Here is a 23415-nt window from a genome sequence, read left to right as displayed (position 1 = left end):
GAAAAGAAAAGAATTTTCAAATAATAATAAATTGGACAATTAATCATTCAGCGCGCGAGCCTTCATCTTCGTGTGTTTAATCCAGCTAAACTCGCGACAATAATCCAATCGGTGAATTGTCTCGAGCATTTTCATGCGTTTGTCGCGTCGCGTCGCGCATTATGCTCGCCTAAAAGCACGCGAATCATCAACGGATCTTTACGATCACCTCTCGTAACGGTAACGATCTCTCGCAGCGCGCAGCGAGCATAAAAATCTCCACCCGGGTGGAATAAATGTAAATCGTTGAATTTCTTAAAATGGCGGGAAGCCGGGATCGGGCGTCGCCGGTAATGGAACTTTAACATCGCGCCGAGGTCGGTGTTGCGATGGTAGGGGGAAGGGGGGTGGTGTTGTGGAGTAGGCCTCATCGAGGATGAGAAAAGGACTTAGGCGGGTCGAGTAGGACCCGAAAGTTGTCCTGCATGGTCAGAACGAACCAATCTCATTTGGTACTAGCATACCTTGCTCACTCACCTCTGGGCCTCGAATTACCGCTTTCGTTTCTTCTCTCTTTCTCTCTCTCCTTGCTCTCTCTTTGTTTGTCTATCTATCTTTTCGTTCCCGCCGCATCCTTGCTTCGTAGAGCCGTCTCTCCGTCAGCACTCACCCCACTTCAACGTTGATCATTATCGTCAGACATTCCGAGATGCGTCCACGGTACAAATGCGGCATTACCAGATGCAATATAGTCTCGGTGTTTGTAAATTGAATGAGAATAGAACAATATGAGCAAGTGTCCTCAAATGGTAATTACAATTAAAGGGTTGCAATTTTCTCGAGAAAATCTCTCTTGTTCAGATACAGTAGCATCTGCAATAATTATCGCTCTAATAACTTTACTTATTGTACAAAAGAGATGGCAACAAATTTACATAAAAATTGACGATATTTTACGTACAAATTATTAATTAGACTTTATTTTTCCTTTTTTTCTAGGAAATTTTAACGAAGAACATTGTTTTTTTCTGCATTTTTTGACACACATGGTTGTTAAATATATATACACATACCCATATAAAAGAATATGGAATAATACTTTGTGATTTCTCATTGTTGATTGTTCGTCGGTCTCGATCGTGACGGTTCTTCACGCTAAAGGCCGCGATAACGAAATCGACTGAAAATGAACTCTCGACTGGGCTCATCATCGCCGACGCGAAGTGCTCTATCCGCCCGCTTAACAACGTTGATGCTTCCGCGCGTTGCTCATGCGCTAGAGAATAAGCCGTGTACAGTTTCAAAGAAATGAAAGAAACAGAAGCGGCCGACGTTGATGAATGAAGCTGATGAATCAGATATCCTCTGTGAGTATCCTCGAAAGGCCTTTCTTTACGATCGCGGGCGTCAAGATAAATAGGTCCTCCTTTTTATTTCACCTGATATACTCGGGGCGGCTATTCCCCGGTAGGTATATGCCGGATCGAACGCCCAGGTTGCGAGATCCCTCCAAAGGAATTGAGTTTGCACATGATATCCAACCTCGGCTTCATCTAAACATCTTCTTAGAATTTTGTTAGATAATTTTCGTTTAGTTCAAAAGAACGTTTTTTAAATTCATTAAAAGGATCTCCTATAATAATGCGCTAAAGTTTACTTTGTTAAAAACTCGTAATATCATTAATGTTATATGATTGATGGTGACATTTTCTATACATCCGTAATTATGTCAATTTTAGTGGATGAAAAATATTCGAGAAAAATGCAATCTTTCTTATAGCTGCAAAACGTACGCATACGCAATGTCGTGTACAGAGGTAAACGATAATACCTTGCGCGCACGACAGTTCGTCGAGTTCGATGTCGAGGGGCGACATCGCGACAAATTATGTGCCATGGATTTTCACGCGACCGCTCGAAACTTTTGCAATTATTATATACGTCAATCGCATTTCTCTGCGATTCAATCTGCCGTGCGAATTATCACGTGTCTGACGATAACCCGCCACGCTATTCGCCGTCGTTCTATCACACGGGTATCTCCACTAATTGGGATTTCGCAGGATCGTAAGTTGGTCCGTGCAAGAAAAGAAAAGAAGAAAAAAAGTACACTCGCGACGGCACGGGAGAGGGCGTGGGTCCTAGCACGGTATGACGCGATAATGCGGTACGGACCCCGTCGAAGGGGGGGAGGGGGACGGAGCGGGCAGGGATGGCGGAGAGAAACTGTGAGCGGGCGAGAAAAAGAGAGACAGAGAGAATTGGACGCGCGAACAAGAAGAAAAGAAACCGGACGAGGTGACGGAGAAGGAGGAGGAAGAGAGGGACGGATGGTCCTGCCACACTGACCTTGACTAGGCCCGAAGTTGAGGTGGGTTGAGGTGCTGCCGGGCCCTCTTGTCGCGTTTCCCTCCCTACTTCTCGCCCTCCCGAGGTTCCCTCTCCGGTGCCCCGCGGCACTCCGCGCGCACCGACGGGCCCCACCGGGCCTGCCCTGTAGTTCTGCATTCGCAGACTCCTCCATCAAGGACATCACAAAAAGTACATTAGACGAAAACACGTTGCCATTATACCGCGGCGTACCGCGAGAGAGAGAAGAGCGAAAACGCTACGTCTGCGCTAAGACCGGTGTGCACCGACACTGCAGGCCCAACGGCCCGCCATTCGGGCCCCCGCAACACCGCCAAAAAGGCCCACGGACATCTCCCCTGTCTCTCTACGGCTACGCCCGAATTAAGTCGCGCTTGTGACTTCGACCGATTATTTCGATAATAATTGACAAGAAAGGAAATCAATCCTAATAACGAGTGCGGTATCTTCTTTATCATTCTGAATTCTTATACATGATAAATTTAAAAAATATGACATTAATATATTAGAAGATTATATAAAATACAATTAAGTTTGATGTATCATTAAATCATTAGCATTATTTATTTTATTTATTATGTTATATTATGTTTGAATTATGAAATAATTTATTAATAATTATAACGTTGTGTTATTAATATAAAAACTGGAAGGATAAAATTATGAGTAGTTAGATATAGCCAGTGACTGTACCAAACACATTAATAAAATTGGAAGCTATGATTCATTCGCAATGAATGAAGGAGGAAAAGTCTCGGTAAGAATAGCGAACGAGTAATTTCATTCTGAAACATAAAAAAGTTTCCTATTATAATAAAACTATATGTTTTCATTGTTTTTAATCAAATATAACTTTTACTTGAAATGAGAAAACGAAAGAGACAATATCAGAATATAAATAAGCTAAAATATGTTATACAAGTGTTATTAATTTGCAGTCAGGCTTTGATTCATGGGCGTTGAAAATCTTGAAGTGGCGAAACGCGCCTTAACTACCGTCTTTACTTCTGACCCTCACGGTGCACCTCACCACTCACTCTCTCAAGATCAAGGTCAGCTCTCGGGAGATGACTGGACTCTTTAAGCGACGTACCTTTTCTTCGTTATCCGCTACGTTTCTCACTTCGACTCATACACACAACGTACACAACGCGCACACATGCCAAGGCTTACTATAAAAGTATTTTATACGGAAACACTCGCGCGCGAGAAACGACGCGCATAACGCGAGCTTTAGCACGCAACTTTGCGAACAAGATAATAATATAAAAATCGTAATTGGTATAACGGAAGGCATTATTATAAAAGTCTTGTAATTGCGAAAATTTTAATTATTGTGAAAATATTAATCTAGTTGTGATTCAACTAGTTGTTGCTCAATATATTCATTGATATCAGGAAAAATGATTAAGAGATACTAATTAAAATTGAAATAACGATTTGTAATTAAGCTAAGGATAGGTCTCTTTTTTTTTGGAAATTACATCTCTTTATCAAAGACTCTCTTGCAAAAGAATCCTTCTTTGACACAGTCATTTATTCACTGTGCTGCGTTAATTTCAGGCAAACGAGCGAATGACACGCAGTTTCTCCTCATCGTGGTGCTTTCTCATATGTTCAGGCATGAGAGAGTAACGCTCGCTTACAAATCTAAATGCACGTAACGGGTAATTTACGGTAATTTCAATGAGGCGAAGCATCGCGCTACCGCGACAGCAACGACGCTGAGTTCTCGTTTAAAGCTTTCTCCAAAGCGACTATTAAGTACCTGTACTGGCTGTCGCGTACCTAATCCTCCGACGCACTTACAGTTTACACATGCTCCGCATCATCCGCGCACGATTCAATGGATTTATTATCTACCTCGATGTTATATCGCGCGTGGGCGTACCCATCGTCGACGTTACCTTCGTGATGCAGCCTAATACAGCTTTATACTTCCAAGTGATTCAGTAAGCTTGCTCAACATGTATAACTAGTAGAATATAATACTTTCGCGTCATTAATATAATATTACAATTTACGGAGCGTATCAAAAGTATAATATATCTTAATCTGGGTTTTTTCTTCAGAAAGTTAAATACTTTAATTTTTTTTATATGAGATAGTAACATACTTTTTAATTATTTCAAATGTTATGGTAAATTTTATTATTTTAAAATCTATACATTTAGAACATATTTAGAACGTATTTTTTAGTCTGCAATAAAAATGTTTGCAGCAACCTCAGTACGTTACACAGTCTTTTTAAATGGCTTCTGCGGTTTCTCCGCGGCGGCATTAAAATTTTTCCTTTGAAGAAACACAAGCTTATAATATCGTTTAATTGCTAAGGGCTCTTTAATTACATTATTTATTATATAGAACTAAAGACTGATTCAGCGGGAAGAAATGGAGAATTAATGGCTTTACTTTGTATATATTATGATGTACTGACCTATATATTCGCAGTTCATCACATGAAAACCGGGTACTCGACGTATTTCGTACCTACGAAAATGTAGAGCATTTGACCATTATCCCGTAGTATTATATTGTTTCACAATTTTAGAATTGCTTTTTTCCTTAGCGAAAATTTCGAGGAAAAAACTAATGACAAAGAAATCTTATGCTTTGAAATTTGCAAGAGGAGCATACATCAGAAGCAAAATTGCCGTTAAAACGTCTGCCTCTGATTATTCGGGCAGATGTTTCGTGCAACGAGCGGCAATGAAGTAGCCGCCGAAAATAAATGTAACCGGATTTCGCACGCCGCCCGATGAAGCTGTCGAGTTTCGTGGCAGCGAGACAATTCTGTTGACAAACGACAGAACGCGAGCCGCATTGTCAGACGGATCGATTGACGCGCTCGTCAATCTGTAAATAGAATTGATAAAATTGCCTCGTCATTCCTGACGATGGGATGACTTGGTCCATCGTCATTACCAGTGCCATCGTGTTACATGTACATATTTCTGCGATGATACACTCGAGGAGTCTCAGGTCATTGAGACATGTTTCCCATTCAACTCTAGTGATTTCATTACAGTAATCTGCGATTCTGCCGTTTGTAGCGCAACAAACGTTTATATTCCTGTAATAAGAGATCATACCTCAATATTGAAATTTCAATATTATTTTTAATGTTAAATTATCTTTAATACATATGTATTACATCGAATATGTTTGGGCACTCTCAATCTTAAGTCGCAGAGTAGAAAATTTTAACGGAACTTTCAGAGAGAAAGATACTGTTAAGTTCATCCGTCTAGTTGTATACTTGGCGAATTGAATTGAAATTTTACAAGAAAATATGTAAAACGCGTATACCCGTAGGCATTGCCCACGTATCGGGCATATAATTCACGGCAAGTCCTTGGCATTAAATATGTAAATGCCCCGACGATCAGCAACGCGAGCGTTTAATTCGTCGGTGAATCGCCAATCGCGCGGACATCTCGTCAATTGGATTTCGAATGGCGTTCCATGAAATCATTGGCCGGTAATTAGGTTGCGCATAATGACGGCCACCAGACAAACAAGGTTCGTTTGTGCGCAAAAGGCGGACGCGACGTTCGATTAAATTATTATTAAAGGTTGATTCGTATATTTGCACACGCTGCAGGCATTTACATGCGATATTTACGATCGGTCGGTGAGATGAACGAAAGAAATGATACTGTCGCATAATTAATGTGGCATAGCGATTAAAATTTTTAAAAATAAATTGATCTTTAAGGAAAAGATTTTAATACAAGCCAAAAAAATTTTGAATAATTATTTAATACACAAATACACTTAGCATATAGTTAATGACCAAAAAAGATAAAATATTTCATATATATATATAATGCATTACATTATTTTAAAAATGTAGAAAAAATAACATTCAAATAATTATATTCGCGATAAAAATATAAACGCGGACATTTATTTCTCGGTAAATATCTTTTATCATAAGTACACTTGAACTTGCGTTGCATACATTCAGAAAAAATATGAAATAATCTTTACTCGCACAAAGCACGTAGGTACGTCAGTAGCAAAGAATAGATAATACATGCGTCGTTATCGTAATACTCGTTGTAATCGCGCGAGCAATGTTATCAGCATTAATATTTAATCTAGCTACTTGTCTTCTATTTTTTTGCAGATTATTGACATTCACAAAGTGGCGCACTAATGCATCCATTAAAAATTTAAATACGCACACGATCAATATAATTTTCTTTTTTTTTACCGATAAACGTTTTTATGTAACGTAAATGGAAAGCTTACGAATGGCGCAATCTGGAACAACAAATACGTAACGTTTTGTCGGACTTTCTAACGGGTGAAGGCAATTTCTAATTCTGATAAAGAATATCGCGAGGTGAAACGTCCAGGAGGTAGAGAGGAAAACTAGAAGGCATTACAGTCGAAGTTTTCGCTTACGCAACGCAACGCGACTCGCGAGTACTAACGGCAACTGCCGCACGTACCTACATGTATTATACGTATTTGTCGTGTACGTACACCGTGCTTACACGCACGCGTAACGGATCGGGCACGTGTATGGCACTTACGTGCCAATGACTATAAACACCCGGAGCGATTGCTGAAGTAAATTGTACTGCGCGCGTGTCCGAGTACTCGCGCCACTTACAGTAATGGATATCGAACGAATTTCGAGTACCCACAAGATTTTCTGAAGCGATTTCTTGCATACGTCGCTGTTTAGCTTCACCGTGTCGATAATAATGTTATTATCCGCTACATTGGCGCGTCACTTTGCGGGTGCCAAGAAATTGATAGAAAACGCGGGCGTGAACGTCGCGCCATTACCAACCATATTTCGCTTTTTAACGCAATACGCTATATAACGATATTTTTTACTCCGATGTATTTATATAGGGATAAACGTGTGTGATTTTCAATACGTTTTTCTTCGATGCATACAATACCCAAAATTATTATTTTGTATCAAGTTTCAAGCTAAAGAATTACGTTCGACACAGTAACGAAATTTGATTAAGTATATATAAGTATTTAAACTCCGACGGAATGTTTCTTCATCACGCTGTCAGGACCAGTTTCAAGTAGTTGATGCTTATCAGCCGGTTCCATTTGGACGAAGTACTATAACTTAGGCGCGGGTTTGTATTTCATAAGGAGAACTTCGACACAGCGATTAGAGTTTAAACACGAGTTAATGAGATGTGAAAGAGATTCTCTCGCTAAGAGGTATACAAAGCAGAAGAAACAAAAAATTTTAAAAATATCAAGTTATGATTATGAATTTGAAATAACTTAGATAATTATTAATTTTTACAAATGTTGTAATTTAACAATGTTATTTTGATTTGCATTTAGAATCATACTATAATTAGCGCAAAAATAGTAATCATAACTCTATTGTTTTATTATCTTTGATACTTGCAAGAAAATAATGAGGATAAGAGTCTTAAGGAATAATTTTTTCGCTTGACGGTGTTTTTATACATCCAGTCTCGATATATATGGTATACGTTCAGGTAGATCTTTTAGAAACTCATACCTCTCCGAATATCCTAGCAGAGGTTGTACCTTCTAAGCATTTATGTGTGTGCGTCGCATTAGTGCGTGTGCACCCACTATAGCGCGTGGGCGATATGTTCGTGCAACAACAGTTCACGACTTCACGACGGCTTTTGTGTGAAGCTCGCCACGGAGGCGGAGTCGTTGCTTAGAGGGCTATAAAAAGAGAAAGCTGGACTGTATCCTACTATTCGTATACACTCGTATGTAGGTACCTCTCGTGTGCGCGCACCAACGAAATCTGCGTATTGGTGTAGCGGGTGTGCCGGCTGAGACGTAAATGCGGCACGTAAAACGCATGACGCACCTCAATCCGAACCCGCCTCTTGATTCTTATTCTTTAGCCATGTCTTACAATTAGCCATATCTGTTAAATCCGCGAAATACACGATATTACTGCAGTCGAATATAGATATCATTTTCCAGCAAAAAAAGAAGAAAAGAAACTAAGGAACAAATTAATTCGATTTTATCATTCCAGTTTTATTTTCCCCAAATGGGAAAATTCGCTTGAGTGATGCATTTTATTTCTACTTTTTCACGGAGATCGTGATTATGTGAGAGATCGCGTGAAAACCCGGCGATTTTCAGCAACTCGTGCACGTCAAGTGTATTTTCTCGAATCTAAGAAATTGTTGCGTCATTAGAGACGTGTGCTTAGTGCACGAATCGTATTACGAGAGTAGGTGAGAGAGAGAGAGAGAGAGAGAGAGAGAGAGAGAGAGAGAGAGAGAGAGAGAGAGAGAGAGAGAGAGAGCACGGCTGTAAAATGCACGACACGTTTATTTCTAAGAGCGTGCACACGTAGCTTTTAACAGGCCGGTATGCCGTGCGCCTAGAGCAACGACCAGCGTAATTATCGGGTCGACTCCCACCTCTCGGTACGAGTCCACAAGTCACATTATCCACGGCAATGCCACGCCGAAAGCACCGGCTCCATATACGCTCCCGACGCGGCATAACGGTGACCCACAAATTGGGCCTTTATCGAGGAAGGAAAATTATCCCGTATAGCTTCTCTCGCGGCGCGGCTATTCCTCGGCGTCAGATCTGTGATCATGAATAAATGACTCCTATCGTTTCCCTATGCGTGATAATACGTTACGGATATTGGGAGAACGATTATTTGTAGATCCATTGTAGCAAGATTTGAAGCCACGAGGAATCTATAAGGGTCTTGTGGGAACTGTGAGCAGAGATCGAGCAGAGAAGAGAAAATGGGAATACTATCTTTTGATCTACAAATTTATTTTGAGCTAGAAATTTATTTGAGGCAACCGTGAGTTTTATTTAAGGAGAATCAGATAATCACATCACACATGCACACACGGCACATATTATATACCTTTCTCTTTTTATTTTAATACATATGCATCAGCTTATGGAATGTTTATACTTGCAAATCTTTTGTGTGTGCTGCTTCTAAATACTTTCAGAATATATAAAAAATATTTTTCTAGCTCTCCCAAACATATATCTTCCCTACAGCTTTGTATACTTGAATATGGAATAGGTGTGAAGTATTCCCCATGATGGAAATCACAATGCACAATTCGACGCGTTCATTTGCGTTCTTGTACCCGTTTTCATTTGCATCCGAATGCATTCCCTGATCTTCTCGCAGATGCGACGGGGATCAGCGATCTCCTTTAATTTCACCATCGTGCTCGAAACGATAATCGAGTTCTGATCACATCTCCGATTACAATTTCGTCGAGTATTGCCGACTCGAGTTACGCTATCTTCGTGCGGTAACCGAGTCCTCGAGCAGTTGTCGGTCGTCCTTAATCGTTCGATTGGATCTAATTCGTCTTCATGACTATATCTGTGTCGCCGTCTTCGTTCGTCGGTTCAAGGCCGTCGCACATTGAGGCGCGTCTTATTCGCCTCTTTGCAACGTGGCGCATCCTTTGGCTGGACCACAAGTGAAGTAACAATCGTGCGCACTTGGGCTCGCAACCACGACATATTATGAGGATCCTTCCGATTTTATCGGCTGCCTGCGCCGAAACTTTCGGCGAAGGGTACTCAGGTGTCTGCCATCTGCCGCCCTACGGCGAATTTAGCACCTTATGCACTCGTGTTCATCAGGACAAGTTTGCTCGTCGCTTCTCGGCCTGCATCGTTTCCGTTTATAGTAACCGGAAAAGATGAAGCTATATATAAATATCACAATGTACACATACGTATTTTAGCTGTTGCGGTGTAAAGTCAAAATTGCGGGTGAGATTTTAATTGCGGAGAGATATGTAATCTTTTAACAAGTCTTTGTGATTTAATTCTTCAACTACAATTGTACATATAGATCATTACAACACTGAACAGTATGACGAGACTGAAAAATAGGCATATAGTCATTGGTAGATATGTAAAATATAACATTATAAATGTTATTTCTTACGTGTCCTTATATTCCTACAAATTAGGCTAATAAGGGGTTAAAATAGTAGACAAATATGATATGTGTTAGGCATTTTTCTTGATCTAGAAAACTTTAGAGCCACCCGCATATTATCGGTCGCAGAAGCACGCAACCGGGTAAAGAATAATTTCAGGTTTTCGATAGCGATCGTCCGTTAATTTGCCGCAATAGAGAACAATTTGCGGCTCGACCTTTTTCTCGCGCGCGAGCGCGCGTGCTGCTGCAGCTGCGAGTGTCACGAAAGCGCGCGAGGTGCCTGATCTCGTGTGCCGCCCTGGAAAAACTCGAAAGAGAGTCCGCTCGCAACACGCGCGAAACGCGCGTCGTAGGGCCAAACGGAATTCTAAATCTGCCTCGAGCAACGTGTCAAAGCGGCCTACATTTCCGGAAGCGACGGCGGCGATGATGTAACACCTCCGTGAAGGAGAAGCAGCAAAGCAGGTGCAGGTGCGCGCTAACAACGCGACCGAATAGCATATGCAGTGAAGATGAACGAGCTCATCGTTAGTCCTAATCTTTTCTCTTGGACTCGTGAATGTGCTATATGATATAAAATTAATCGATAATGAAAGAAAATCTCAATTTTTTTCGCGGAAGGGTTTTTTCTTTACATATTTATTATATTTTTATGTTTATCATATGTATTTTATGTTAGAAACGAGATTGTCTCTCTTTTAAAATCTTCACTAATTTTTCTGTAATTTGCTACGCAAATAGAAAAAAAATTTATCATTTGATAATAAAGAAGAACGTAATTTTATTTTAACACTTGTCACGACAATATCTTCTCGCTATGAACATCTCTCATTGTGCTCGTGTAGTACGAGAGCCGGGTTACCAGTAAATCTTATCGTACTATAATACCCGCCGGCGTCTCGTTTAATGTGCGCGCACGCGGCTGGTGTACGGCAACGAAAATACCAACGGAAATGCCGGGACGCTGAATAATTAAAGCGGGAAACATATCAGCGCCTAAGAGAGGCGCGCGCCTGTTCATCCGGCTGTTAAGCGAAGACTTTCGGCTCCGTATATTTAGCGCGACATCGATTCTCCCTGAAAAGAGACGTTTTCCTCGACGACAGCGTCCATTATTCAAACAGCACATTGCAGAAACTGTCTCTCTGAAACAAAATCTAAAGAGGAAAAAGAAGCTTTTAGGAAAAAAAGCTTTTTAATGATTCGTTTGCGCCTTAAATGAAGAGATAATGTCTTATTATTCATGAGTCTTGACGGTTTTAATGAGCGGAAGAGTTTTTAATTGCATTCTCGAGAATCGAGTTTATAATATTGATGAACTAACTTTCTGTCGCTGCACTTGAGAGAGATCTGACCTCATAAAACTGCATGCATAAACAAAAGACAACCGGTTCCGATCTTTCTTGACTACTTCCAAAAAGTGTTAACCTATCATCTGTCTTGTTATTCACAGAGATTTTACATTTTGAGAATAAATTAAAAGAATTACTTGTGTTAAAGAATTGTTTATAAATAAATGGTTTGATTAATTAATAATTTAACTTGGAAGAAGATATTTACTTAAACGTTGATAAAATATTCACTTAAACAATGGGATATTGTTTTTATTGCTGATGTAAATTAAATTATTTTTTTTAGAAAAATACGAAGTGTATAGCTAGTAGGCACAAGCCTATTTGACGCAATAATGCATAATTTCATATTTTATACTACTAATACATATAGCTTTATAACTTATAACTCTCTTCTTTTTTTTTATAATAGTAATAATTAGAGTCAACAGTGACCTTGTGCGCAGATGTAAATTTATGGTGCAGACATCTGACAAGATTGAGCAAAATTTTGTTTTCAGACGAGAACTGTACAAACGTCTGTCGATAAAACAGAGGGTAAGAGCACGTCTCTTCGTTAGTACAGAAGGTCTGGTTACTACCATTGTAGCTGCTGGCACGACACACTTCTACAGTTATCTCAAATATTATTTGGTTACCTAACTAAGATAATATTTCAACAGATCCTTGAAACAGACAAGTTCATTATCTATTGTTTTCTTCTTTAGTTTTCTTCTGTTAGCTTCATCATGCATAAACGTACGTTTGAAAGGAAAAGAAGAAAGATAAAAAGTATAAAATGTTTATCTATGAAGAAGAAATTTATTGTTGATCGATTTCATAATATACTTTTATGTGATACTTCTAATTAATCATGAAATATATTTAAAAATCTTTTATATCATCTCAACATTGTTCTTTTAGTTTTATCTCTTTTAATTGCTCTATGATACTTGTAGGTTTTGATGTGCTTTAATAAAAAGAAGTTGCAATTTTAAAACATTGGAGAAAAGAAGATTTATCTCGAAGCTATAAAGCTTAATTTTTTAAAATAAGTATCTTAATATACAAAAAAAATTATATTATTTCTACCAAGATCCATACTGATCCAAATAAATTCACCATTGATGAGCCAACTGGCAATAGAGTACTCAAAACAGTTCTAGGAAGCACAACTTTAATGGCACAAAAATAATTATGAATCCCTAAAATAAGTTAGCTGTTAAAAATAGATTAGCTGAGGATTTTCAGCAAGATTTACAGAAGGACCATTTATAGGAACGGAATGAAGAAATAAATCATAAAAATTTATAAAAATGCTAGTAATTATATTATTTGACGTAGACAAGACGCACAGATGATGTGGCGAAATAATTCGGAACACACGCACAGAGAAGGCATCAAGGATATCTTTTGGCATGCAAATCAATACCGTTCAGTATCCGAAGAAGTGACACGATTTATTCCGGCTAACTCCCGGAAAATTTTAGCGAAGTTCTACAAGGAAAATTACGGCGAATCGACGTTACTCGTCTCGCTGGCAGAGTTTTCGGTGTGGCGGCCGTTTTATTTATAGCGGAGGAGGTCGCGGTGCGTTCTAAAAGCTCCTCGACTCACCAGTATCACCAGCACATTCACACCGAGCTCGTCTCGCACCGGAACTTAAAAATCATCCATGCGATAGATCGGATCTGCAACTCGAAAGAGAAAACGCTTTTTGAAAATCGCAAACCGGTTTTTCGTCGATCCGATAACTTCGAGTACGTCGCTTTTGATCAGGGTTCTAGAGCCCTCTGGGAAATGAGCATGTGACTTTTGTAACGTTGCAGTTGGGTAACAAAGTGATCGATTTGGTGTTAATATAGTGGAGTTGAAGTTTCACGTGTCGCGCATGATTAAAAACTAGTTTATTGATAGGTATATTGATCGAGGACCTCGTGTGTCGGTGCAGCGTGCAGTGATTAATCACCGCGTTTATTAAGCTTAACTTTTCTCAGAAGTACTTGTGGATTGCAATAATGATTTTACGGCCAGATTTCTGAATTTCTAAAAATAATTAGAAACCGATATACATCATTTATTATAAAATTATAATTATTTTTAACAGGTCATTATATTTAGCAAAATAGTCTTCGATAAAAATGTCTATGTAGAGTCAAATATAGTTAATTTGAAACACATAACTATCAATATCTTTAATTTGATTTAATCTGCTGTTTTGCTCCATAAAATTAGAGGTAAGAGTTTTAATCGGTTTATATAACTCAAAATGCAATTCTTTAATAATTGCAAAATTTATCACTGTCTCACAAGTTTACTTTTATCTTTGATGCTAAAAATTGGTGCTGATGAGTCAAGGTCAGGGCTAGAGATTTATGTGTTTGATATACTCTTGAAGATGTCACAGACTGTTACACTAACTTGTCGGCATCGATCCAAAGATCGGACGATTCTAAAGCAGCAGTTTCCAATTTTCAGAAGGTATAGCATAGCACTAGATATTATCTATTTTCTCAAAAGTATAACGTCACTCATCAGTAAAATTCGAATATCGAATATATACATACATAGTTACATTTATATCACTAGGTAATTTTATATTATTGGCTAGTTTGTATTAAAACAAAAAGCTTAAAATAAGGACGTTTTTGAAAATTTAATTTGGTATTTAGTGCAAAATAAGAAAAACCTGATAAATTCAGAATCCAGTTATATCATATTAAGCAGCATTTCATAAATTTTAAATAATTAAACTACATCATAAATTTGATTACAGATAAAAAAAGAATTACTCCATCGTATATTCCATAATGAATGCAAATATTATCATAATGTCAAATGCATATAGTATATATGTATACAATGTAAGGCTTTGTGGAATCCAGTCAACAATTCCAACAACCACAAATTTTTAAATAATCGTAAAAAACTGCCATCCACCAATTATTGCGAAAAGCGATAACTTTGTTTCTTAAATCTCTAATTGAGTGTCTGAAACGACGGACGGTCCTATTTCTATTCCACATGGAACGTATGTGTGTCGTGTATTTGTGTCGAGTAAATTAAACGAAGACAAACGATAGGTCGTGATAAATGCGGCAACGAACCAGAACTCGACGAATCTCGTGTCGGAAGTTGCCGGACTCGCGAAACTGACGAAAACTGCTCCAGTCGACTGGAGACGCGCGTGATCGATACCTTCTTCTCTTTGGTGACAACGAGCATCGCAATATCTTTGGTGCACCCCGATCCACCATATATCAACTTTCTTGTCTTTCAAGATGGCACATCTACGGCGCCCAATGAGGCGGGAGCATTACAAGCCTTTTGGAAGAAGAAGGGTAAAACATGTTTATAATATGTTTCTAATTGTTATGTCGGAGTTAACGAGGCGATTTGGGCATGCAATATCACGGGCAACATATCTATTTTCAAGGCAAAGCGACTGGATATTAAAATAGAGCCGAAAATCTCTGAAACAGCAACTACCTTCGATCGACTTAAAATTCTCGTAATTATAACAATGTATCTTGCGATAGATTTCTTATATTTTGAGAGAATATCAGTAGGATTTAAAATTTTAATATGAATAAAGACTTATATTGGTATAAAAATATCAGTTTGAAGACATTCTATTATAAAATGAAACAGAAACCGCATGCGTGAAACGGATCGATAATATCTAAGAGATACTTTATTTAATAGTCCGATATTTCTATTGGAAAATGCTATTATGGATATAAATGTTTGTAATAGCGAGTACCAATTCGTATCGCGCACATGCGCGTTCTATCTTTGCAAGCACAATGCACTTAAATTTTATTTTTGTGCCACGTGACCGCGATGAAAGGAGCTGCCGTCACGCTCGTATAGTTCGCCGATCATTTATTTATGAACTGCGATTTCGAGATCGAAGCCGTTACCCCGCATGTGTCTACAGGGTGTCCTGGACTTCTCGTACTTTTTTTATCTGCGAAACAATCAAATAATTTTAAATTTACGTTTTCTTAATAAAACAAATCTATACAAAATTTAAAATCTAAACTTATCTATAAATTACACAAATGAAAGAGAGTAGTAAGCGGCTCTCTATAATAGATCTAGAAGCGGCAACTTTAAACAACGGAAATATAGTGAAACAGGGAAAAAGAATAAGAATAAAGTGATATCTGCAGTAACCTTTAGAGTTGACTGCAATTTAGACTGCAGAACCGAAGGACAAGCAGACTAAAAGGGGCGGCACGCGCACACGCACCCTGCGTGACCTATATAGATGACCTAGATTTGCAGTCGGATGAAACCGACTGCAGAAAGTAATTTGTAATTCTTTACAAGCTATTTTTAATATTATAATATTTTTAATTGATATACTATTCGAAAGACATGGCAAAGTTATTTAGCAGAGTTATTTATTGTATACATGAATGACAATTATGCGTAAAATATTTTCTCACAGGATGTGGGAATAATTAATTACTAATTAAAAATGTTATTATTCGCATAATTCTTTATGGCGTAGTTTGAAATATTGGAGCAACAATGTTTATACAAAGTTTATTGTTGGTTGCAATTGGAAGAACTGATTGATGATTCGCGATCGAACAGTAGCATAATAGACGATATACATAGAACAAAGGATGCACGTGAATCGACACTGATCGAGATAAGAGCAATAATCTTCTTTATCTGCAAATCCCCTTATTTATATAACATATGGGACACTTATATACGCGATCATGGCGTGAATAAAAATGATTGGTTTTAAAAAGAAATCAGCATTGCTTCGCTTCAATATAACGCTAACGATAATAAAAGCGATCAGCTGGGCGACATATTAGAATCAAGCTCGATAAGAGAATGCTACGTGTTATTCATCACGTGTTATCAGCATGCAAGATTCATTTCCACACCATATTGAACATAATTCTTCATAACTGTGCAAAAAAAGAAACTTAAAATTTTCCCTGTAGAAATAGAAATAGAAAATATTAACTTATTATACCGAATATAGCTGTGTCAATCATATTTTTATTGACTTGCTATATCTATAGAGTAATTTCGTTGACTTGGCTATATTAGAAATGTCACATGATATTAATTAGAGATAGATATAAATGTAAGAAGAAAAAGATCGGAATTTTTTCGCTCAAATAAATTTGCGCTCGCTCACGCGATTGTGTCATGTGTACACGTTCGGCAATTCGACCCCCTACGGTCAGTCGGTTATTCTTGAGCGACGCTGTATGCACGTACACCGGGTAGGACACGTTGCCGTCAGGGTGCAGTGGCCTGGCCGTTGTCGTGCGGGTCGCACTCCGGGTGGTTTGCGTGGAGGAGGACGCGGCGCGGCGCGGCGCGGCGCGGCGGAGCGGTGCTGAGAACGAAGCACCCCCCGGATCGATATAGTAACGGGGGTGTCGTCCGACCGTTCTCCAGTGGCGCCCGCGCACGGACGAGTCACAAAATGGCATTGCCACTATTGCCAGAGAAACTGCGACCCGGCCAGAAGGCGCACACGGTCGCAAGGACCATGTAGAATCAGTCCGTGCAGCACCCTCCGACTATCGCCCTCGCGCGGTCTACCGTTACGTGACGGCTCGTCAGCCAGTGAAAGCTCGCGGGGGTGAAAGATAGCGTGCCGCGAACAAGCGTGATCCAAAGCGGTCGCGTTTAGGGGGGGGGGTGATTTTTCGTTTTCAATCGCGATCGAAGAAAATTCTTGAAATTCTTCACGGTCGAATTTATTTTAAATGTCTGAGTACACTTAGTGATACCGGAGTGATCGTATATTAAAAAGAGCGCGGACACGCGTGGTGCGCAAGTTTAGTAGTTTTTGAAACAAGCCCCTTCATGTCGAGGAAAAGAAAGGGTTGTCAAGATGAGAAAACGTGATATATTTGGTGCTTGGATAGGATTTTCTAGTTGTAGGAGAAGGTTCGTAAAGGGTGCAGTGTGAACTGATATATAGGATTGAGAATAAGGACGAACGCAGGCAACCGCAGGTGAAAATACTGAAAATTGATAAGGCCGATCGGTGCTATTTTGTCGATCGACCAGCGAATTGGAATGTGGTAACTGCACTCGAGGTTGCACGATGTCGTTGACCTGCTTTCAAGCGCCACGGTGCTGTGGTGTATCATCGGTTTAGCGACTTTAGCGTGGGTCACGATGAAAAATTTCGATTTGCAAAATGGATTTTATCCATCATGTAATATTGCTAACTTACCACTTTGCTGACGTTTCACGTGGGAATTATTTTTAGAGATTAATGAAGGTGTAATGGCTTAGAGAAAGATGTCTTATCGATCTGCGAGGTAATTGGTTTTGGTCTGATATTTCGCATCGGGTTATCGAAAAGAAAAGAAAAAAAGCTTCGAACGATTTAGAAGAATGCTAGAAATTAAGTTATGACTGTTATTGCTCGTTCTATTTGTTTAACCGAAGATTAAGTTTGTAAAAAAGGGGTACAGCTTGTAAATGGAGCAAGCATCGTGTAAAAATTATAAAACCTTTTGTACTGATAGAAATATTGTAGATTCTTTGATATATTTTCAGACAGCATATATATTTTTCTTTTATTTTTCTCTGGTTTTTCGTCGAGTGACCTTTCTTTTGTGATTTTATGGAATTTTGAGCAAATTTATACATATTATATATATACACATATATATATCTCTCTCTCTCATTTTAGTTTATATCATTTGTAATTTTGTATTATTATATCGAGTGTACGTCGACATTTCAATTGGACGAATTCAAAGACACGGATTTCTAAGAGGGTCATCAGTATCGATTATCTAGGAGTGAAGTTGATAATTCAAGAGTCGATTTCGCGTTTCCTCGAGTTCCACTTTCGATTGACTGACGAAGCTAATAACGAGAATATTTGCGAAGTTTTTTTTTGTAGACTAATTAATTATCCAGATAGATGAGGTGATCGGGGAATTGCGTGCAACAACGCACGGTGTAATCCTCTTCTAAGGTTACTTCACAGCTAATCCAATTTTTATTTTTTCACACTAATTGTATGTTAGTATTGTCTCTTTTTCTCAAAGGCGCGGCATGTTCAGTAATGAAAAACGTGAAAGCCTTCTCCTTTGGAATATTATAGAAAAATTACTGTAAATTAAATTCTCAATTCCTTAATGCATATCTCGTTCATATATCGGCTAAAAAGTAGCACGGTTTATTCTAACTGTATATTTATTTTAATAGAATTTCATAATGTAAAACAAAATTTTATTAGAGAACTTTGCACTATAAAGTTAGTCGCTTGGTCGCTTTGATCCATTTGAAGAAAATACATTCTATTTATAACAAAGCAACATTTATTTTGTATAATAAAAAAAAATAGTTCTTTTTCAAATCTAAATATTTATAGAAGTACGTTACAATATATTGTAGTTTATGCAATGATTTTCATTGCAACAAAGAAATTAAGTCAAATAGCTATTGAAATACTGGATTTTAAAATGATTTGCCCCAAAGACCTTTTTGTTTAATAACGGAATTATACACGTGCACCCCCAATTGCGCACAATTTTCTTGTCTGTCTAATTAAAATTTTCCAATAATCGATCTTTTAAAAAATTGAAATTTGCAAAGTATGTAAAAAGTCAATTTACGTAAGTATAATAAGCATCATCGAAAACGACATCCGAGCTCGTCTATCTTGAGAACTTTTTAGCTATTACGGAGACTAATTGAAAAGTTTGTCGTCAAAACTACGGACGATTGACTCACAAATAGAACAACACCATTTGTGAATCTCAACCAATTTGAAGAACTTTGCGTTGCGCTAAAAATTTATCTTTCTATTCACTTGACGATTAGTCTCAAACTCACAGCGATTCACAATCATCAAAATTAAATTTGTAGAACTATAAGTTCTCAAGAATAAGACTGATTCTCTTTAATTACTAATGACTTTTATTTGTGACGAATAAAATGATCTTAAGTTTCGTTCACTACATTACATTGGAATTAAAATTTGCATTATATCTTTTTGGAACCATTTTTTATCATATATATAATATTTAAATATGAGAAGGCAATGTAGGACATACAAGATTGTTTTGTTTAAAAAATTCTAGATACTTGGAGATTTATACATTACTTTCTTTTTTTTTGTAGCGTAATATGTTAGTGTTTTTGATATATTTTTCATAATGAAAGCGATTAGGTTAAATAATTCGCTTTGGCGGGATCGACATACAGAATCTTGTTGCGACACATAATGTTTCATAAAACGTAAACTTAATAAAATTATCGAATTGCATAACCAGTGTTTCCAATTGATTACGATTGCTATGAGTATTTTAATGAAACAGACACTGATCGCGTGCTTGAAGCAATAACATTTTATATCAGTTGAGTTATACAGAAATGGTAGATTGAACTCACGTTAACTCACGAATTTTGCATGATTACTCAAACAGAAACCGGACATATCGACGTGACATTACTTTAATGAGGCTTTACTGTAATTTTATCAATTTTTGCGTGAAAATCACAGAAAGTCAGTAAAAAAATAACGCTTCCGTGAATTTTGATAGCCTTTCTCTTTTTGGTACAAAACGGTACAATTTATCCATATCATTACATTTTAATTATCCATAACAATTATCCATAAATTTCTTTGATAATAATTATACAGTTTATCAGGAAATAATTAACAGTGTAAAACTATTCTATACTAGAATATCCTGTTACAAGTACAGATAGAACCTAGTAATTCAATCTATTATTCATTATCGTCAACGTTGATGTATTTTTATCTTAATCTATCTCATATCTCGTTGCGGTATAATTTATTGATGCTTCGTGCTTATATACGTGTATAACACTTTGAGGGGGGGGGGGCAATATGGGACAGACAATTTTAGGGAGTGGTTATATTAACTTTTTCGTAGTTCTGTCAAGCTGTCTTTGCGAACAAATTTGGCTAGGTCAACTGATAGAATGGGTGAATTTAGGGAATGATCCGATTTGGTTCCATATTTCTTGTCTAATTTTAGAATATTGTACGATACATTTTTATATGACGGTATATGTGCCGCAATATAGATATTTAGATATATCTGAAAGTCAATACTGTGCTAAATTTAAAAGTAGACTTCTCTATATCTAAAAAGCGATTTCTAGAGCAAATTTGAAGATATTTTTAAAAACAGTTATTGAATATAGGAAATTGAGATTTCGTATACGTATCTATTTATTCACACGTAAATTATATTTAAAAATTTCTGCAAGTGCGTCTACATTAAATACTTTTAAAGTTATAAATTGCTATGTACATTCTGTTTTAAAAAACGTTTTTAATATTAAATTGATTAAAAGACCAATTAATTAAAAGCAATCGAATTAAAAGAAATTCTTTACCTAAAGAGATGCACCAATTATATAAAAAAATTTTTATTTTAATATAAAGAAAATAGCATCTTAAAAGAAGTTTGAATTTTTCGAAAAACTTGTTTGTTTCTGTTTTTGAAGAAAGAAAAGCTTTGCAAACTTTTATTTAAAGGCTGACATTTTTCTAACATGCACACATAATAAAATTCGCGTTCGTGTATTTAATTATTTTTAAAATATATCATTTAAAAAAATGTAATTTTGAGAAAAATGTAAATTAAAATTATAAAAATAAACAAAGACAAATTTATAGTATTTATTTTTAGTCTGCTAAAATAAGACTACAAAAAAGAAGCATTTCTCTTTTTATCTGTTACTGAACAAATTGTTCAGTTGAAAATCTTAGCCTTTTTCGAACACATTAGATATTTGCTGCACTCTGTCTATAATAGTCGTTTCTAATTAACTAACGTTTGGACTTTGGGCAGAAAAATTTCCATTACAGGTAGAATTTTCAAGACAATATAATCCTTTACTATATATACAAACAATGGAAAAAGGGAAGCAATCTCAACTGTTTAAAATTCACAAAGTATAATTTGAAGAAAAAAACCAATTAAAACATTCTTTTCGTTGTTTGTGTAAATGTTTTCTTAAACATTTACACATTAAATCGTCGAAAGTACATATTCAAAAATTAGTTTTATTACCTCAAAAAAATTTTTCATCAAGAAGTGGTAGAATATTCGAAAAATATCCTCAGCTTCTTCTCTTTGCATCGCTCGCATAACTTATGGATACTGTCAAGTATATACTGGTATAGTACATATGCTGTGGATTTTTATATACGCGAGTGCCTCGATAAATTACGCCTGCGTTCGTCTATAACGATTTATCTACGTTTATATTTCTTGTTTATTATCTCTTCTCGTTGTACATTTCTCACGGTAGTCCACTCAAATCTAAATCCAATTTACACTGTATCTTGCAGAGGGCATTTAGAAAAGTGAATATTTCGAATCGGATCTCTTATCATTCGCCATGAACGCGAAACGCATCGTGGCTTATCATTATGGGGTGATAACGACGATCTCTCAGAAATAGATCAAGATTCAAGATTAAGTATTTGGATGGCTTGCAAACGAAAGCGGAAAAAGCTTGAGATACGACGTACCTGAGGGAACGTATTCGAAAGTCTGTGCCACTGCGCCATTCAACATGGCGTAGCGGCGTGAATTCAAATATCAATGCGCTATAGACGAGCATTTTGAACGATAGTAGACAGCCATGCGGTAGCGTGGCCTAAGCGAGAGCTTAGAGCATTAGTCCGATAAATTTCGGCTCCGAATCGGAGCGAAGGTAGATTAAACACCATCAGAAGAACAGCCTTGGCATCCATGGTGGTGAATCCCGGCGATGATCGGGTACAATCAACACAATTCCGGCTACAACAAGCTATTCACTCAGGTACACCGATAAATGCGGTTTTATATAATTTTTGTTGTGCAACAAACAAGGAGCAATATTAAGAGTATTCCGTTATTTTTCCATAAGTTAATAAAACGTGTCAGCGATGCAGGCGAGTTTCTATTTGCTACAGTAATTGAAATATCTGGATCAACAAGCAAGGTTTGGCACTGCGTTATTTACTTTTTTTTTATCTGCATTATCTTGATTTTATATTTTTCTTAATGCTATTCTCTTTTCGCTGGTTTATTATTTCTTTTTCTTTCGATCTCTCTCATCTATCACTTTTCGCAAGGCTGTAATAAATAGAAATATGTTCATGGAATAATAGTGCTTATTTTTTTATTTCCCCTCCCCCATCGAAGGGATAACTGTAATTAAACTTAAACCTATCAAGGGACTTCATGTAGTGAGGAAGGTCTCCGTGTAAAAATAACCGATTATCACGATTGTACTTTGAGCAAAGAGGCGCAAGGAGGAGTGTGTTCGATCACGTCAAAGACGCGCTGCTTCCTAGATATATAGGATATTTCGCAGTATATCGTTTAAGGCTCGTATTAGGCAACGTGGCGTAAAGCAGAAGCGATCATCCGTGCTATCGTTGCGGCGCAGCGATTTACGTCGATCGTGCACTCTCGATCGAGGTTCATTTTCTTTTTTTAACATGAAATCGAGCTTTTTTTTACGGAGTTGATATATGCTCTACTGGCCTTGAAGATACAGTCTTTATCTTTTGTGCATCTTTCTCACATGCGACACATCTTTCAGAAGTGTCTTTCTAGTATTACCAGCGGGATTCTGCAGAGAGGCATCCTTTTCAGACATCGACATTAATTTGTTTTATTATGACAGTTGAGAAGAAGTCCGTTTCTATTATATAATTGTTACTATATTTTATTTGCGTCAGTTTTGTTTTCATTACCATTAAGATGTTAATTGATATTTGAAACAGTTCTTAATTTTACGTGAGTTATATATAATACT

The 23415-nt window shown here is 37.3% G+C and overlaps 1 protein-coding gene and 1 long non-coding RNA gene across 14 annotated transcripts in view; both read left to right on the top strand.

Moving 5' to 3' along the window:
• The window catches only part of Ca-beta (Calcium channel protein beta subunit), a 96889-nt gene that overhangs the window by 51158 nt on the left and 22316 nt on the right, over positions 1-23415 (top strand). Inside the window, exons 1-2 of one of the 13 annotated variants that reach the window (XM_077415636.1) lie at positions 13959-14094; positions 14390-14954. The exons of 10 other annotated variants lie outside the window; for them this stretch is intronic. In XM_077415636.1, coding sequence (XP_077271762.1) covers positions 14895-14954 — 60 coding nt within the window. In that variant the 5' untranslated portion in view covers positions 13959-14094; positions 14390-14894. Of the gene's footprint in view, positions 1-13958; positions 14095-14389; positions 14955-17102; positions 17548-21955; positions 22432-23415 lie in introns of those variants that run through there. 2 more of the 13 variants (XM_077415639.1, XM_077415638.1) reach the window with 2 other exon arrangements.
• LOC143902597 (uncharacterized) lies at positions 13095-14097 on the top strand. Its single transcript, XR_013258427.1, has 2 exons — positions 13095-13850; positions 13927-14097. It is a non-coding gene; the product is annotated as an uncharacterized LOC143902597 (long non-coding RNA).

Source organism: Temnothorax americanus, unplaced genomic scaffold (genome assembly GCF_048541705.1).
Source record: "Temnothorax americanus isolate GAGA-0224 unplaced genomic scaffold, ASM4854170v1 Scaffold4, whole genome shotgun sequence".
In the NCBI taxonomy this organism is placed as follows: Eukaryota; Metazoa; Arthropoda; class Insecta; order Hymenoptera; family Formicidae; genus Temnothorax; species Temnothorax americanus.
The sequence above is the reverse complement of the archived record's forward strand: the minus strand, read 5'-3'. Positions and strand labels throughout refer to the sequence as shown.